Here is an 18,451-nt window from a genome sequence, read left to right as displayed (position 1 = left end):
TATGCTAGAACGCGTACAAAATAGATCGCAGCGCCAGAGTCCCCTCTAATTAATTTTAGGAAACTCTATGGTTGCCAAGGAAGCCCATAAGGCTCCCATGATCCCTTTCCTCAGCGTCTCAATAAAGTTAATTCGATCTCTCTCTTTCTCACGTCAACGTATGTTATAAAGCATGGTGGTAGAGTTAAGTAAGGGCCGGGAGTCACACAATGCGAATTACGTAACTAGTGGGTCTTTTAAAGCTTCCAACCCTTTACAAATGGCTTAGCCATAATTCTTCATCGTCATCAACCATCGCATCAACAAAGTGCACATAATGCCTTACAGATGGTACCGCGCTTCTCCGCAGATTGACGAATAATGTCGTGGTGGGTGCTTCCCAACTTCACAAAAATTATGATTTGTGGCGTAGTGGATACGTTGCTAGTGTTCTTGTATTAGTAGCCACAAGAGAGTTTACAACGGGCTCTAGAATTGCCGCTCTTCCAGCTTTCGCTGTGACTGCGCTGCACTTTCCGCGCAGGCCTGGCGTTTTTTTTTCTCATCCTGTAACGTCAAGCGGATAGGGAAACACTGTGCATACACAGCACTGGTCTGTCAAAAGGAGTCAAATCTGTCAACCACCAGCAGTCTTATGCGTATCTAAGCTACTATAATGTTACAAGAAAGAGAAATACAAACATGCTCAGCTCGCAAGTGTTCCCTTTAACAGTGAACCCGTCTGTAGTACATGCACCTATCAAACTGCTTGAACATCGTTTTCAGCAGCGTTGCCGTCCCTAAATGTCCTGAATTTACGCTGAGTGATCTGGAAAACTATACAGATTGTCCCAGGTTTCTAAATTTTCTATAATGTGTTTAGTGACTTAACATATGGGTTTGTACTCATTTTGCTATTCAACTGCTGCTAATATTTTAGCCTTGGATGGGCGTTCTAGTGCTTTCCTTTATCTATGCCCACAATGTCCGGATCACTTGTGTTGTAAGGTTTCATTCCTTCTAGTTCGAAATACCTATGAAAATGCCACATTTATTCAACGCATATAAAGTGTCATGCGGCGCTTACCAAACTCGTTCATGATTGGTGTGCGTCCTCTTCATAAGCGTGCGCACGGTGGATGGGGGGGGGGGGGGGGGCACCCCCCTTAGACACCTAAGAAGAGGAGGGCGCTAAGTCTTCCCCATACGTTGACGTAATAGCAGGGGGAGGGACGCCGCGATGAACCTTCGTCCCCCCCCCCCCCCTGAAGCGCACGCCTATGGTCCTCTTTAAACTAAAAGGCTGGCCTTATCGCAACCACGCAATCCCATTTTAAGTCTGTAGGCACACACCAACACAACGTCGGAGGCTGCGCAACGTCCACTTCAGGCTACGCACCAGTGGGCAAATTCACTGAAGAGCTATCGAGGAGGCTGGTCATCAAATATCGCAATGTTAAACGGACTGAAAACCAATTTTTGTGGTACCTGTTGTCGTTAGTGCTGTGGAAAGCTTACCGGTCAGAGTGTCTAGTCATGGAATGGTAACGCGGGAAACGCCGAGAAGCATTTTTTTTATCAGCATTTTTCGATCTGCAGCGTCCATGAAGTCGTATGAGCAACACATGCTTCAAAGAGTGGTTAAGTGAGTGCTATAGCGAATACATGTCGGCAAACACGTGTCACGCTCTTTCTGCGTCCCGTTTGTTTGCGCTGCCAAAACAAGTGAGGCCCTGTCAATCGAGCTTGCGTAGCGGCTGTTCGTGTTCACGCGCTATGGCTCCACACGAGTTTTCGGTTCCTATTGGCTGCGAGATCGACCTATAGATGGCAACACCGTAGCTCCGTTAGTGTGGATATGTCGCCCGTGCGGTGTGTAGAAATGTACGGGATCGCAATTTCTGTATCGTCGTTCTGTGCACCGTAGATATATAAAAAGTTTCAGTTTTCATAGGGAGGTTTTGTTCGGTTAGGTTGAACCGAACAAAACCGCAATGCCTCACACATTGCACAGAGCCAGTGATAAGCTTTCATTGCTATCCCGGCGAAGCGGAATATCGCCGAGAGTGGCTTTTCAGGTGCCGGAATGGCACGGCGCCTTCCGACGGTGCGCAAGCATTTCGACCGTGTACGTTGGGTTTAAGCGTTCGTTGACGAAAAGTGTTGATGCGCAGTCAAATACAACAGGTTTCTCAGTCCTTAGTCGGTAATCTGTCCATTCATGCTTGTTGCATGCCAATAGCGTAGCCAAAAATCTTTTTCGGGGTGGGAGGGGGGGGGGGGGTTCAACCATGCTTTATGTATGCCTGTGCGTGCGTTTGTATGTGATGTGTGCTTGTGTATATACGCAAGCAAAATTGAAAATTTTAGCGGGGGGGGGGGCCTCTAAATTTCGGAGGCAGTGTTCCCTAAAATTTTTAGGCCGCAATGCAATCATGGCGCGCATAAGCGCGCAAGCGGACATGTCATTTGTTATATTTTTTTCGCTGGCATCTGTAGTAAGCAGAAAAACACTAATGCTTCATAGGCTGAAAGAAACTGTCTAATCGGATGTTTTGCAAACCGATCTACAACTTTGTAATTGTAATTTTCTGCCCAGTTTCATTGCTTGAGAAGTTAATTAAACATGCCTAATAACGCAACTAAGCGAAAAGCAAAAAATTGTGTGACTTACTCCATGCATTAGTCAGCAACATGCATTTGGTTACGTCGGCATATTTTAAAATCCTGGCTAAAGAGAGCTGAGGCACCCTGTGTGTGTGTGTGTGTGTGTGTGTGTGTGTGTGTGTGTGTGTGTGTGTGTGTGTGTGTGTGTGTGTGTGTGTGTGTGTGTGTGTGTGTGTGTGTGTGTGTGTGTGTGTGTGTGTGTGTGTGTGTGTGTGTGTGTGTGTGTGTGTGTGTGTGTGTGTGTGTGTGTGTGTGTGTGTGTGTGCAGGGGCGTAGGCAGAAATTTTTTTCGGGGGGGGGGGGCACCTCCTTGATTTGAAGTGGGGGCCGGACAGGCAGATGTGGTGAAGTGTCATTTTGGGCTCTGTATGCCAGCAAAAAAAAATTTCGGGGAGGGGGGGGAGGGCACGTGCCCGGTGTGCCCCCCCCCTGAATAATAGGACATGTTTACTAGCGAAAAAAGACGTGGGCGAGAAGAAGGAATACAGGATCTCGTCCACGAATCTCGTCCACGTCTTTTTTTCGCTAGTAAACATGTTCTATTATTCACGTTACCAACTAGCCCAACTTTCCGCCTTAAATGTAACCCCCCCCCCCTCCCCCGGCTGCACCACTGTCTGTGTGTGTGGTATATGTTTTAAAACTGTTTTATATCAATGGCTCTCAAAGTAATTTATATAAAACAGCTTTCCTTCTTTTTTTCTTCACCTCTGGGAAAGCAAAGTTTTCTCTTCTTTTTTTTTCCAGCCAACTTTAGGTATACCTTGATCAATGGATGAAACAAATTTAATCAAGCAGCAGCATAAGGTGCCTTTGGCAATATTCATAGAAGGATGACTGCAGCAGAAGTCTAGAAACGGCTCGTCACATCATAGCGGAATGTCAACCTATTATTCTAGCAGTGTTCGTAAGAAACGCTCACCTTCCGGAAGCGCTGGTATAAAAAGCAGATAAAGGTCTTAACAAGTTAGCAGTTGAGATAAACAAAGGACATTTAGAATACTGGTGTAAAGATGATAAGAAAATGATTTATATAACCGGAGTTGTTCTGAAAGACATAGGTAACTGTACAATAAATACATGAATTTGTTTCGGGAGGGAGGGGGGGGGTGGGAGTCACGATCTTGACATGGGATGTGGGCAGGTAAGAGTGTTCGAGTGTCTTTTTGTGCTTTGTATCCAATGGGGGAAAATTTTCGTGGGGGGAGGGTTGCACGGGCCTGGTCTGTTGTGTACGGGGACGTTATTTTTCATGGCGATAACGCACCAGTTAGCATAGCTCACTGTTGAATGCGTTCTAGATAATCCTCTTTGCAGAATTCCAATTCCATCTTGAATGCATCCCACTGTTTTCTGTACTTCGCAGAGGGAGTGTATCAGCGTCCATATCGGCCAAGCTGGTGTTCAGATCGGCAACTCCTGCTGGGAACTTTACTGCCTCGAACATGGCATCCAGCAGGACGGCCGAATGCCGAGTGACAAGGCTTCAGGTGGAGTTGACGATTCCTTCAGCACTTTCTTCGCCGAGACTGGCGCCGGCCGGCATGTCCCACGGGCCGTGTTCGTCGACCTGGAGCCAACTGTGGTCGATGAGGTCCGCTCTGGAGCCTACCGTCAGCTCTACCACCCCGAGCAGCTGATCTCCGGCAAGGAGGACGCAGCCAATAACTACGCGCGTGGTCACTACACCATCGGAAAGGAAATTGTCGACCTAGTGCTCGACCGCATCCGCAAGCTTGCCGATCAGTGCACGGGCTTGCAGGGCTTTCTCGTCTTTCACAGCTTTGGCGGCGGCACCGGCTCCGGATTCACATCGCTCCTCATGGAGCGCCTCTCGGTCGACTACGGCAAGAAATCTAAGCTCGAGTTCTCCATCTACCCTGCTCCACAGGTAGTTGCGTGTGCTGGCTGTTTAAAAGCCTTTGCGCGATTGATTTTTCGGAAAGCCATATATGTACAGCACCAACGGAAAAAGATTGGCACAAGTGACCAGTTCCGGAGCGGCAAGATTACGACACGCGGCGCTTCGTTTTCCCCGAGCGCGCCGATATAGAGAGTGCCAAGCACATTCGATTCTCCAAAGCAGGGGTGGCCGGCAGGAAGCACTCCAACAAGCAGCTTTTTCTGGGCAACTGCGATGAAGATACGGATGCTCGCAACTTCAGGGAAAAAAGAAAAACAAAAGCAAAAAGGATATCGTGTGCATAGCCACATCTGGCGATAAGCAATGAACAAGCGTTTCTTTAAGATATGGGCTTTCGGATGGGCCAACAGCAAGACGGCTGCTTTCCGCCGGTCGGCCGGCCACCCCTGCTTTGGAAAGTGGAATGTGCTTGGCAATCTCGCTATCGGCGTGCTCGTGCGGCCACCGTTCACTAGTGCCAATCTTATTCCGTTGAGACTGTAATTCTGACGGACACACACCACGGACGACTGACTGGCAATTGTTACCCCCGTATTCAGAAACGCTCCTTGACTTGAACTTGACTTGCCACCGCCTTCAACGCGTTTCGAACGCACTGTCTTTAGGCTGTGCCAAGGCAGCACAAACGCGTTTCAAACGCGCTGCCCAAGGCGGTGGCAAGTTCAAGTCGAGGAGCGTTTCTTAATACGGGGATTAGCTTCCGTAGTTCCCACTTAGTCCGGTTCACTGTTTTCTGCACCCTCATCTACAATCTATTCATATGTTTGCAGAATACTGTCGCGCAGAAACGATAAGCCCTTCGCACACGCTTAGCTGGTGACCTTTTGTAAAACGAAACTGTCAGCAATTGGACACTTTCACCAACGTAAAGCGAGGTTTCTATGCCGGCATACGCTCTAGCAACTGCTCAGGGCAGACTCTGACTTACCCACCATGCACGTTACTTCATAGACAACGCGGATGGTATCACAGGGCAACGATAAGACGATCGAAGAAGGGTTGTTTTTGGTGTAGACGTCGTGCACACTGTGAAGCGCTTAAAGCCATACTAAAGTGATACAATGAATCGGTTTATATTGATACATTTTACTCTGAAAACTAACGTCGTTAATTTCACCATCATAGCTTTAATGACAGAGAAGACAATCAAGTTCGTCTGATTTTTTAATTTCACACCTAAATCTCCGCGCGGGACGTCACGGATTTCAAAGTGCATCTTTTATATTTTAGCGACATTGGCCCAGCGAAATTTCCCGAAACTTGGCATGCTAAGTCTCTGGCCCCCTCAGAGAACAATGTACTTCATTTTTACCGATTAGGAACGCCATGACGCCATGACGTCATGGCGATTGGTGCGGGAACTTGAAGGTGGCGTCGCCACCCGCATTTTCTTTTTGCGCATTTTCTCGCTTACCAAGCGTCTTCTTGCGGTAAGTGTGGCGATTTTGGTATTGAAAGAATTTACTGATACGAGAAAAATCTGTTTTCTCTTTATTGTATACCTTTAGGTCATTTAATATTACTTGTTTCGTGTTGCTTTCATTTTACATCAGCGATTTGTCGGTTAATTTTAGTCTTTCGGGCAATTTACACCATGTGCAAAGTGCTTCCTTTTCAAAGCACGAATACTGAATGTGCGCAGGTTTCTACTGCTGTTGTTGAGCCTTACAATTCTATCTTGACCACACACACGACGCTGGAACACTCCGATTGCGCCTTCATGGTTGACAACGAAGCCATCTATGATATCTGCCGCCGTAACCTGGACATCGAACGGCCTACGTACGCCAACCTAAACCGCCTCATCAGCCAGATCGTTTCCTCGATCACGGCTTCGCTCCGCTTCGACGGCGCCCTTAACGTCGATTTGACTGAGTTCCAGACCAACTTGGTGCCTTACCCCAGGTTTGTGAAAAAGTACTCAATGAGTTGCACGACTCTCGTAGCACATAAGTTTGTTCGAAGGACCCTATAACAGCGCATGTATCCGACATTGTTGCGGTTGATCTTGTACCACATGCTGTGGTGAAATGTAATGAATGAATATTTAGCGAAATCCGATGACTTGCATGCGATAACAGGCCAATTAAAACGCGTAAGGTAATATTCATTCTACCACTCTACACTTACGTTGCGTATATTGCCCTCTATTCGCTGATGTCTACGATGCAGCAATTTGAAAATGTCATCATGCAAAATATTACTGAGAACTAACAGACAATAACGCCAAGGAAAGTACAGGGGGTGTTATCTGTAGTATTTAGAATATAAATGTGAAGAAAGTAAAGTGGACGAAAAGATGACTTGCCGCCGGCAGGGACCGAACCTGCGACCTTCGAATAACGCGTCCGATGCTCTACCACTGAGCTACGGCGGCGGTCATCCTCCCGTCCACTTTCTGGGGTATATTTGTTGATTTAAAACTAGGAGTGTTAGTCAGCGCCAATCGCAGCCATGGCGGCGAGTGTGGAACACTCTTTTTTTTTTTTGCCTGTTGGCGTCACGTAGCCCGTGATCTTTATACGAGTTGGCAGCTGACCAATAATCTCTCGCATACTACCTGAAGGCATTAAGTCTGCCAGTAATATTGTGTCTAACAAAGATAAACGAGCCCTTGAAAAATCATCTGCTTTCCATCATGCAAAATAGACACACAAAAAATATAAGCCGGTATAGGCACAGTGTAACATCTCCCTCGCAAGACTTCGAGACACCTGTCATTGATGATATTCAGTCAGTTATAGAAAGAAGCTCCCTTCGACCACTATGCAAGACATAAGCCGCCATACACCGCAGTCATATTGCGTGATATAGCCATTCTCCTTCTTGACTTACTTTTTTTCACTGGCTTACAGCTAGCTATATATGTCGATATACTACTATAGCTATCTAGCTAATATTACTTAATCGCATCTTGTAGTGACGTTTTCTTTCTTTTATTTTTTTTTTCAAAGAATTTTCCTCGCATAAAACGCATGGTCGCTGCCAACCACATCGCTTTTACAAGATAACAAGACACGAAGAACAGCGTATGTAATGTGTGACATAAGACCTAAGCTCTAGCAGCTACGAAATTCAAAAAACGAGAGACGCATGTTAAATTCGCCGAATGAGCTGCCAAGAAACTCTTATGCTCGCTGAAAAGCTCAGACTGAATTTCCTTCTGCAGTTTCCGTCTTCAAATGCTGACTAACAGATTCGGTTGCTCATAGAATGTATGTGACAAAGAAGTTGTTGCCCAACATCGGGATTCAATTTAAGCTTGTGGAAGGTTATGTGAAGCCTCAGTGGCAGATACGCGTCAAGTATTTGTGAAACATTTCTCAACCTCTCGTTTTCGTCATGGTGCCGTACACGTACACTGGCTACCTCCAGTCTTCACAATGTCATAAGATTTTAGCAAAAATCGGCACCGCATGTTCCTTCTATGCTTGCATCTTGTCGTAAACCTAACAGCCCACCTCTTTTCATCCTTTCCGTTGTCGCAGGATCCACTTTCCACTAGTCACGTACGCGCCCGTCATCTCCGCAGAGAAGGCCTACCACGAACAGCTTACCGTGGCCGAGATCACAAACGCCTGTTTCGAACCTGCCAACCAGATGGTCAAATGCGACCCGCGCCACGGAAAGTACATGGCATGTTGTATGCTGTACCGCGGTGACGTGGTGCCCAAGGACGTCAACGCTGCCATCGCGGCCATTAAAACCAAGCGCACCATCCAGTTTGTAGATTGGTGTCCGACCGGATTTAAGGTGGGCATCAACTACCAGCCGCCAACAGTGGTGCCCGGCGGAGACCTGGCCAAGGTTCCCCGAGCTGTCTGCATGCTGTCCAACACGACGGCCATCGCCGAGGCCTGGGCTCGCCTGGACCATAAGTTCGACCTAATGTACGCTAAGCGCGCCTTCGTCCACTGGTACGTGGGTGAAGGCATGGAGGAGGGCGAGTTCTCCGAGGCGCGCGAGGACATGGCCGCCCTCGAGAAGGATTACGAGGAGGTCGGCATGGACTCCAGCGAATGCGCCGACGAGGGCGAGGAGTACTAGGCACGGCGCCTGCGCTTCGCAACGATCCAATATATGCAACAGCATGCAGCAACAACTCTGATGTGATGCAGTTTGGTCATATATGAGTACACTATTGTTTTTTTATATCACTTGGCGTTCATGCTAGACGGATATTAAACTTATCAAGCAAAATATGGACGATCTCTACCCGTGACAGTTCGCTAAAGTTTGCGACGACGCACAACGTCATCAGTCTTCTATTTCCTCGTCGCCAGCCAGTGTGCGTATGCACTTCGACAAGCTTTCCAAGTCATCCAATAATGCAGGCTGTTAAGGTACATTATATGTAGAGCCAGCCGAGTTACAAAGGAGTGAAAACTGCTAACAAATTTACAGAGATGAAAGAAATCCTTGGAACGGGGAATGTCGCTAGAGCTAACGTTTCGACGAGTGATCGTGTCTTCGTCACGGTAGCACTGTAACGCTGTAAAGATACCTCTTGTTGTTCAGACGACATTGTCTGTCGTCAGTGTCAAAGCTTAGAGATGTATTTCGCAGCCAAAGCGTGCACGTAATGTGCCGAAGTTGTGGTTGCTGTTATTTTGGAAACCAAAAGGCTTACGAAGCGAGAACGAAGCACGGGGTAATACGGGAAGGGGACAAGGTCATCAGCAAAAAGCACAAGATTGATTGGAATATTAATGAGAACTGTGTCTAACAAAGAAAAACGAGCCCTTAAAAGTAATCTTTCCTTCAAGAATGATTGGAAGAAATATTGAAACAGTGACTCTCCCACCAGCGTCATTTCTTTTCTTTTTTTTTTGTCTAAGTCAGCAAAGGCGTCTGTCGCATGCCTCAGAAAGTGGACGGGCACAAAATAGGCGAGGGTACAAACTGTCTAGCATCATCGGGAGAGGATGACGTGTAACGAATGTTCTTGCGCTATATCGAGCACGTCCCGCATGTGCTTTGAAGATTCTGGAATCATTAAATCTCGCAATCTCACCGTATAACTCTCGAACTGATGTCATAATCATCCGATATAAAGCACAGATTTATTCATGTATATATCACATGCAGAGACAACACGAAAAAATAGTGTGATCGACCGTTGGCATTTACCGTTGTCATATACAATATCGTAAAAACAAACGCTATACGCAAAGCACAGCTGCCAGATTTTGTAAGTGCAGCATGTAATTCAATAGACGGCGCATAAGATAAATAAATACGCACAGCCCCTGCAGATTTCCAACAGTGAACGTGTGTTCGCCTATTGAGTGAACATGCTCCATTTTAAAGCAGTAACCACAATTGTTAATACTCGCTTCCAGTTAAGCCACAATTTCAATCATTTCATAACTTAAAACACAGATCATCCCGCGTATCGTTTCGGGTGGAAATTTGCTTTAAAGAACGTGTTTTGGGTATAGATATTAAAGTGTACTGAGATAATACGGACAGTGAAATACGGACAGTGGTAATACGGACACTGCAGAAGCGCCAGCACCTTAAGGAGAACGTCTTCTTGGCCTGTGTGTTTGAAAGCATATTTGCTGCTAAAAGGACGCAGACAGAAGAAGACAAGGACGACGACACGGCCGCCCCTGTCGTCGTCCTCGTCTTCTTCTGTCTGGGTCCCTTTGGCGGCCAATATGCTTTCAAAGCGCCAGCACCTGCAGGATAATGCAGGAGCTCCAATTTTAGCGACAGCTGAACCGGAAAAAAAAAAGTTGCACACGCTTAATCGAGACCGAAGGGTGCATACACGCCCCTGGAAACAAAGAGTGTGTCGCAAACAACCGTCAAAAAGTTTTTTTTTTTGTTTTTTTTTTTACGCACGCAGTCCAGTGCGCGTTGGAAGTTCTGCTTGCACGGCGTCACAAACCGAGGAGGAACGCACGCTCCACAACCGGTCGTTTTAACTTTTTGCTGTAGGTGCATGCGTTCGTGACTGGCGACAAATAGAGTCACTTTAGCGCGAAAGCGCCCCTCACCAGGTGCTGTGGTTTGAGCGACCCGTCTCTGGTACACTCTGTCGAGGTACATTCGAAGCGAGCAGGGAGTCTCGAGGTGAGAAGCACATCGAGTCTCCTCGTTCGTAAAATTTTGCGAACAAAAAGTGTGCAGCGCTGGAAACTGCATGCGTTTGGCAATGCATTTTCTGAACGCAAAAACGGTCTTTTTTTTTTTTCGAAGTTTCGAAGCCACTACGAACGGTAGCGAACTATTTGTCAGACTGCTTGCTGTGGTCCTCACCCCTTTGAGCTTAGAAGCATCAGGAGGAGGAGCTCGTACAATGGCTTCAGGACTTTCGACCAACACTTACTTGCTTGCATGGTAGAGCTCACAGAAGCAGCTTTGTGAGCTCCATAGAAGGCATGGCGGTTGCAAGTTGTACATTACGTTCGCCGTCGTCCCGCGTGAGTGAGATTTTTCGGTATACTCGGCACCGAATTTTCCAACGCGGAATTGGCATTGGAGAAGAACACACACATATATATATATATATATATATATATATATATATATATATATATATATATATATATATATTTTTTTTTTTAAGGCAAGGCTCGCTAACTCGCACTAATCTACGGCGCCAGCTTATCTGCGGCTTCACGTTGTACGGCAAAACTCTACATAGCAGGCGAGGGCTTCATAACAATGAGCGTAGGTTCTTACAGCGTACCTGTATTCATCAATGAAAACTGCTTTACTGAAAGCGAAAGTTGTTAGCCATTCGTGACGTAATATAGAATATACGTAGGTAGTATAAGTAGCACGTAAACATTGAGCATTCGATAACTTATTTATCGCCATGAGACGTTCCACGGAAACAGTGACCGCAGAGGTCATTGTCCACCAACTTGGCGCGTACATTTTGTCACTATTCCTGAGGATGACGGCCTAGTTCTGCGGTGGGAGATGTCCGTCCTCTCGAAATCGGTACGCTGTTAATGTATGACGGCCCAACCGGAGGTAGCGCGTCGACTAGACTCTGCGGACAGTCGCTCGAAGGCAGTGGGTCGCGGCTGATCAGCAGTGCCTGTCCCAGATCATGCGTCTGCTGGGATGTTTCTTCCTCCGGACTACAACACGGACCATCGTCTTCTTCAGCCGGCAACGGCATGTCGCCTTCTGCCGCTTGCTGGCTAATCACACAGTCTACGTCCATGGTGAGTTCCTGTAGGGCTAGATGCCGCCAGAGGCCTAGCACCACGGGGTCGTTGCCTGCGTGTTGAGAGGAAGACACTAAGCTGACAGAGCAATTGCGAGTCACACTGTTTCATAAGTGCTCACGATGCAAGCATAATCAGGATGTAATGTACTATAGAAATCAAAGTCGTGTTCCTGAGGGCGACTGCATGCTTTATTGAGCGAGTTCCTGCTATTCCAATGACGTCCTGTGTCGTGGACACGTGTCACATGGTATAGCTCGCAATCACCGCAAAAAAAAAAAAATCCAATAGCTCGACTTTCACACTCGCGCACACACACGTATACTACTTACACAGATGAAGCTTCAGTTCGGGCCGACTCCGATGCTGTCCATTCAAACATTTACAAAACGCAGAACTTCTTTTATGAAACAAGCACTGGAACAAGTTTAATGAAATTTATTGCACTTGAGAAAGAAACCGAAATTTTAGTGACTGCGGCAGCAGAATTCTGATTTAGGGTGTACAATTTTATAATAAACATTCTCGAAAATTAACTATAAAAGAAAGAGAAGTAAAAAGTCTGCAAAGTCTTAACGCAGCGCCAAAAAGAAATATCGCACTTTAAACATCTATTAAAGCATTCAAACCGGGCAATTTTCGTATGCATTTACAGCTTACGTCAAGTTGTTACAATGTTTACGAGGGCTTAGCAAAAGTTGTCCAGTGTGTCGTTCTGTGTCCTGTGTAGTTCTTCCTGTGGTACCGTCTTTTCGCGCTGCTTTTACCATGAAGCAAAAGTTTGGACCAATCAAAGGCCCAATCACCATAGGCACTGGAGGGGGGAGGGGGAGGCGCTAAGTCTGCCTCATACCGTTACTCAGTAGAACCTGTACAATCATTGCTTAAAGAGCAGGGTTATGGCCACGCAGCTTTTTGACAATAGGGAGTTTTCGAATAGGGGCCCCAAACATTTTGGGGACCCAAGGAAATAGCGTCGAGGCCACTGCGCATGCGTGAGACCCAAGCAGCGTTTGGGTTTTGCGTTGGGGACGCTATTTCTCGAATTTAGCGGGGGCCCCAAAGCCTGCCCCAAAAGATTTGCGTCAAACAAACATGATGACACCCACTGAAGCGACGGCTCTTGTCCAAGACTTAGTGACCTAGAATAGGGGGAGTGTGGTTAACCGCCACATAATGAAACCAACGAAATATGGCTTGCCGTCATGTGGCGCTCATAAGGGTAATTTTATATTGCGCTTAATTGGTTCATTAACTAAGATCAATTATGCTAACTTTTTAATATTCACTTTAGGCCAAGTGCGTTTCGTTAAGTTGTAGAAGGCATTACATCATACTACATTATACTATTTCCGTTTAAATGTAACAAACCTCGTTAAATTTAGTTCACTGGGACAATTGCTGCATTTCCATGTATTTAGGTAGAAGACCCCCAGATAAGGCTCTCTCTGAAGACACGCCGTCAAGGCTCACGTACGCGGTATGGATGCTGAATTCTATCTATAGTTGTAGCGAGTTCGGAATGTCCAATACGCAATTGTTTCATTCCGGCTTTACTTCCGAAACAGAAAAAAAACGGTCCCGTTCCGGTTCAACACCTGAACGAAAAAACAGCAGCTGAAACCGGTTTGAACTGGTTCATGCTCGTGTGCGTAATCGAGCAGTAGTAACAAAAAAATGTTAATAAAATTACTCTGTTCCAAACCTCGAATACTGCAATTAGAAGAGCGAATTACAGCGGTAGTGACTTTCACGTTCCTACATTGAAATGAAGCGCCCACAGGCTCAACGTTGTGGATGACGAGTGACTGTAGCGCACATATATAGTACCTGAAACTTGTCCTTCGCCATCTTAATTCGTATCTGAATTTTGCATAATCAGCACAGTACAGCGTTATCGGAGCCAAAAAGTGCATTAAATGACTGACAGAAAGTGCCTACATTATATTCGCCAAAGTTTTTGGTGTATCCAGAAGATTCTAGGGACCTTACTAGAAGGACTTATTTTTATGTCATCCGACGCTGCGCGTTTTCCTGAGTTGCCGGCAGACTCTTCTTGAAATGGATGTTATAGCGAATGTGTTCGGGAGGAGGAGGAGCACAAGGTATTGCTAACATAATGTTATGCGAGCGCGCACTCTCTTAACTTCAGAACAGGTGTCGTCCTGAGTGACTAATAAATCAAATTTGCAGTTGTGTTCAATTATTTTAGATTTTTTAGGGCATTTTCTTTGGCGAGGTATCGTCATTTTTTGTCAACGATGCATGCTGCTGCACTTTTTTTTTTGTTCCTTGGGTATGATGCACCGGAAACAACGAATGAAATTTACGCTGCGAACTGGTTCGCCAACTGTTAGTTCTTTTGTTGTTGTTTTTTTCAAAGCGGAACTATACGCCTAAATGAATTCAAGTTTCCTTGAACCCCGAAGTGAGCCAATATGTCTTTTTCGACACCCTTACCGTAAGGAACACGCTGTGACGCTAATATAAATGGAAATATTACTGCAATGTATTGGTAACACCTCTGCCATCAAGTTTTTGTGAACGTGGCACAAAAGCTTCTAATTTTCATAGGATTGATGCTTATAAACCGTTTAAAAAAAGAGGTTCCCAGAATACGTTAAGAAGTTGAGGAGCGTTTGATAGGATTTGTAACTATTTACGCGTTGCAACACCTCCCCCACCCCTCCTTTTGGGATTTTCTGCCACAGCGAATAAGGTCGCATGACTAGAGGTATTCGTAGACAAATTCTCTTGTTAATGCAGTCATACAAACATCTTAGCAAACAAGTAAATTTCAACTAACGACGTAAAGCAACGAAAATAGCAACAGATACAGATTTACGAGAGATATTTCTTTTTTTCCTCTTGTTACGCGACAAGCTGCAGTCCCATGATCCAACCTTCGATGCCACGCAAGGACAAAGACTGCTTCTGCAGTAATGGAGCCTTAATTTTGGCGCACCATTTAGGAAAAGGAATGCTGAGGGTTCACCTGGTCACGTATAGCTTGCCCTGAGCCGGTATGACTTTCAGAGGTCCCCGCTCTTTGCCTCACTAAGTCACTATAAGACGGATGCTGAGAAGATGTAGCTTATCAGTAAGCGAGCTCATTGCTCTCTTAGTGATAAGCGTATTTCTTCTTTTTTTATAAAGTGCCCGGCAGGTGGAGATCGCTTAGGGCTGCCGCCGTCAGTGCGACTACCGATGTCGCAAAACAAGACAGAGAAGTTCGTGCACCTGGCAGTTGCTCCTGCTCGATGAGAAACCGCAGGGCCTCCTGGGCGCAGGCTCGGTATCCCGCGATGGCCCAGTCCAGCTGGCTGCCATCGTCGCTGCTGTTGCTGCTGCAACCAGGCGTCGGCATGCCCCGCGCTACGTGGCGCCGTCCTGCACAAGCACACAATGGTCGATCGAACGCCCTGCCTAGGACACTATTTGGCACTATACACTTCACCTTGTTTTTATTTGGACGTCCTATGCTTTGCTCGATTATTCTCTCTCTATTGATCTCCAATCAGTTCGTGCGTGATGAAAGTAACGAAGGCCTCACGTTTTCTCCCTCTCTCTCTCTCTGCCTGTTTATATCCATGTAAGATAATCCAGAAACCCTCATTGAATACACACACTGCATTTACCACTTTATTTAAAGCATGTCAAATCGAGTGCAACGATGAACGCTCCGAGCTTCTGCTCACGTCACGAGTGAATCAAGAAGGCGAGGGGAAGGCCAACATTTTAGCATTACGGCACTGCTCTTCAAGTCCAAAATGTTTTCGTTTCAGCTTACATCGCGTATTATATAGTGATATATGACGACCGTGATTGTACAGGCGCTCTATGCCCCCTTGTAGACTCCCAACCAAAGCGCCTTCAGCTTCCGGCATGCCTGTTCCGCCACTCAAGGCCCCCAGCGTCAGAGAGGATGAAGCGTCTGCAGAATTAACGAATTGTATACTTGCTGCTTACTCAAAAAAGCAATATGCGTGATGACAGAAGCGATAATGTTATTGAACTCTTAAGCCGAAGACGAAAAAAAAAGCGAAAGAAAGAATAAAGAAAGAAATCACTACACACTACTTGAGCACTATACGGTCAATGCCACTTGCAATGCAGTGCCCAATCCTCCCATTTTAGCTGTGGCTGTTTGGTGCAATAAGATACATAACAAAATGGTAGCAAGGAATGGAGGCAATTAGTAAATGTAACTGGCAGCCTAGCCCCGGGCACAATAACAACCGTTGGGCAAATAAAGTTTATTCAACTCAACTCAACAACTAGTTGCTACCTTCTGCTGAAGCACTGAACTTTGTTATTGTTCTGTGGTACTCTATTCATTAAGGATAAGAATGGGTTCCAAGCAAAGCCGCGTTAGTGTCGCTTCTATCATTATGTGGAAACAAGAGACTTTGCGAGCAGTAAACACGAGGACACTAAAATATACACACATCCGCTCAGCGGGTCCACATCTTTACAACGCTACTGCACGCATTTGCAAGTGCAGGTCGTACGGACAACGCGCTCAGTGTAGCCACGTGCCCTTCAATGTCGGGCGTTTTAAAGCTTCTCAGTGATGCCTTGCAAAGATGCACCATGCCATAAAAAAACAAAGCATGCTGTATTACATATACGAATCGCAAGAGAGAGAGAGAGACGCTCTGTCTTTCCTCATATTTTCAGCCATTTTCTTGAGCTGTTTCTTGCATAGGGATCAAATATATAAACCAACCAGCCCAGACGAAATTGTTATTATGCATGCAATGAGCAACCATGGCCTTGAATATTTTCTAACAGCCAATAAGGTGATAAAGCGCATCACGACAACCTCAAATGTTCAGAGATATCAAACGGTGAGTACGTACCAAGGACCTGAGCATGGACATTCCGTAAAGGCGAAGGGGTCGCAGAACACTTTCTCTGCGTACTGCTGGCATTCCGAAGCGTGATCTATGAGTCCCGCCGCCGAAGCTGTCAGCAGCGCACTCGCAACACAAGCCTGCGTTTGCGGGTGCGCGTTGGGCCGACGAATTCGCGGCGCACGACTCGCATCATGCGCTGGGCCGCGGCTCACCTAATAACCGGCGGAGAGTGGGCGCACGCCGGCCGGCGCGCGGTGCAAGTAATGGGGGGAGGGGGAAGCCGACGCAGGCGCCCAACCATCTGCCGGCGCGTGCATTGAGCGAGCCGCCGCACGCGCCGGCTGCACGTGCCGGCTGCTTCCTTTCATGGGCCACAAGCGGGGAGCGGCCTCCAGATGTTCCATCCGGCCGAGACCCCCTCCTAGCCCCACCAAGGGAGGCACGCTCCCGTTTACGCACTCCCCTCCTCTCTCAGGCGGGTCGCGTGCGGCAGATCGCCAGGTGGTTGCTTCTGCGGAGGGGCAGACGCCCACTGGAGTGCCACTGGACAGCGATTGGAGACGGTCAAGCTTTCCTGTACCTGCCTCAGGTGCATATCAAAAAGCGGTTGGGGTATTTCTTCAAGACGCCCGGAAATTGGATTGCAGCGTCATCGCTCGTGGATAAAAGGAATTTGGCGCTGTTCGTGAATGTACAATGAGCACGGCTTCCTGCAATCGCTTTGTAGTATAGAGGCAGTGCTGGCCTCGGCCAACGGAGAAACAAAGTCAATAAAATTTATATAACCATATTGTGCTGCTCACTAGACTATCAACAATGAATAGTCGGTTGGCCTTTCTTCAAAGCTAAATTGCAGCAGTAAGGTTCTGTTTGAACACGCTATAGAACTCAAGGACTATAGCGTGTTCTCAAGGACTACAGGACCAACAGGACTCAAGTTATCGGATTACTTCATAACATTTCATCTCGGAATGCACGCATTTATTAACGTTGTCTTCAACAAGGCGCATCTAGTCGGTGAGAAATTTAACAAATGGTTCTATGTACCCAATTGCCAATCGCCTTTTCCTTTCTGTGCAGACGGTTCTATGTTCCTTGCAGCAAGATTTATATTTGTGAGTTGCTATAGGAATCAAATATGAAATGAAGGAACAGAAAAGGACAACGAAAAAAAGACACCACAAGCGGTTACTCCCAGCAAGACATTTACTCGAAATAAAACAAGATTAAAACGCAGTAGTTAAGGCGCTTGCTGTGTGTGAACAGCTTTATTCAAACCAGCGGAGTGTGGCCTGGGCCTAGGCCGCGCCAGAGACCCTGTCTCCCAGCTGCCTCCTGTGCTCGCTGGATGGCCCACATTTGATCTTGACGATCTGAGCTGATCAGCGCGGCTTTCCATGCACCGCGCCCCAATATGTTCGGAAGAGATTGCATTTTCATCCTGTATATGTGCGCATTCAAATCAAATGTGTTCTATAGGGTGGCGTGTTTTATGCTACATAATTTAAACGAGTTGTCCCCCCCCCCCTTTTTTTGTCATTGTCTGCATGCCTAGCTTCATTTCGTAATGGATCCTTGTATATACCTTCCCTTACACCTGAAACTTTAAAAGATCCAATCTGCTTGAAGAAAGCGGATAATGCCTCTTTTGTTTTGCTTCAACGAATTATTATGGCTGCGGTGGGCAACCACAACTGTGACAATCTGTCAATAACCAATTGATTATCTATTCTTAGTTGATTATCTTCACATAACCTTAAAGCACATAGTTGCCGTGTCGAAACCATTTAGTGTATAAGTACAGTACATGGCCGAAAAATTCCCCGGCAAAC

At 46.5% G+C, this 18,451-nt stretch overlaps 2 protein-coding genes across 2 annotated transcripts in view; one reads left to right on the top strand and one right to left on the bottom strand.

Moving 5' to 3' along the window:
- Positions 1–8,774, top strand: part of LOC119405468 (tubulin alpha-1C chain) — a 30,136-nt gene extending 21,362 nt beyond the window's left edge. The window contains exons 2-4 of the mRNA XM_037672304.2: positions 4,013–4,537; positions 6,213–6,475; positions 8,059–8,774. Coding sequence (XP_037528232.1) covers positions 4,013–4,537; positions 6,213–6,475; positions 8,059–8,617 — 1,347 coding nt within the window. The 3' untranslated portion in view covers positions 8,618–8,774. The remainder of the gene's footprint in view (positions 1–4,012; positions 4,538–6,212; positions 6,476–8,058) is intronic.
- Positions 8,775–11,262: 2,488 nt separating this feature from the next.
- LOC119405479 (uncharacterized) lies at positions 11,263–16,995 on the bottom strand. Its single transcript, XM_037672316.2, has 3 exons — positions 16,623–16,995; positions 15,001–15,150; positions 11,263–11,812 (listed from the first exon to the last, which is right to left on the bottom strand). The coding sequence occupies exons 2-3, from the start codon at positions 15,125–15,127 to the stop codon at positions 11,469–11,471; spliced, it is 471 nt and encodes a 156-aa protein (XP_037528244.1). The 5' UTR covers positions 15,128–15,150; positions 16,623–16,995; the 3' UTR covers positions 11,263–11,468.
- Positions 16,996–18,451: the final 1,456 nt, after the last annotated feature.

The sequence above is a fragment of the Rhipicephalus sanguineus genome, chromosome 1, assembly GCF_013339695.2.
Source record: "Rhipicephalus sanguineus isolate Rsan-2018 chromosome 1, BIME_Rsan_1.4, whole genome shotgun sequence".
Classification (NCBI taxonomy): Eukaryota; Metazoa; Arthropoda; class Arachnida; order Ixodida; family Ixodidae; genus Rhipicephalus; species Rhipicephalus sanguineus.
Note: the sequence above shows the minus strand (reverse complement) of the source record. Positions and strands in the feature narration are given on the sequence as shown.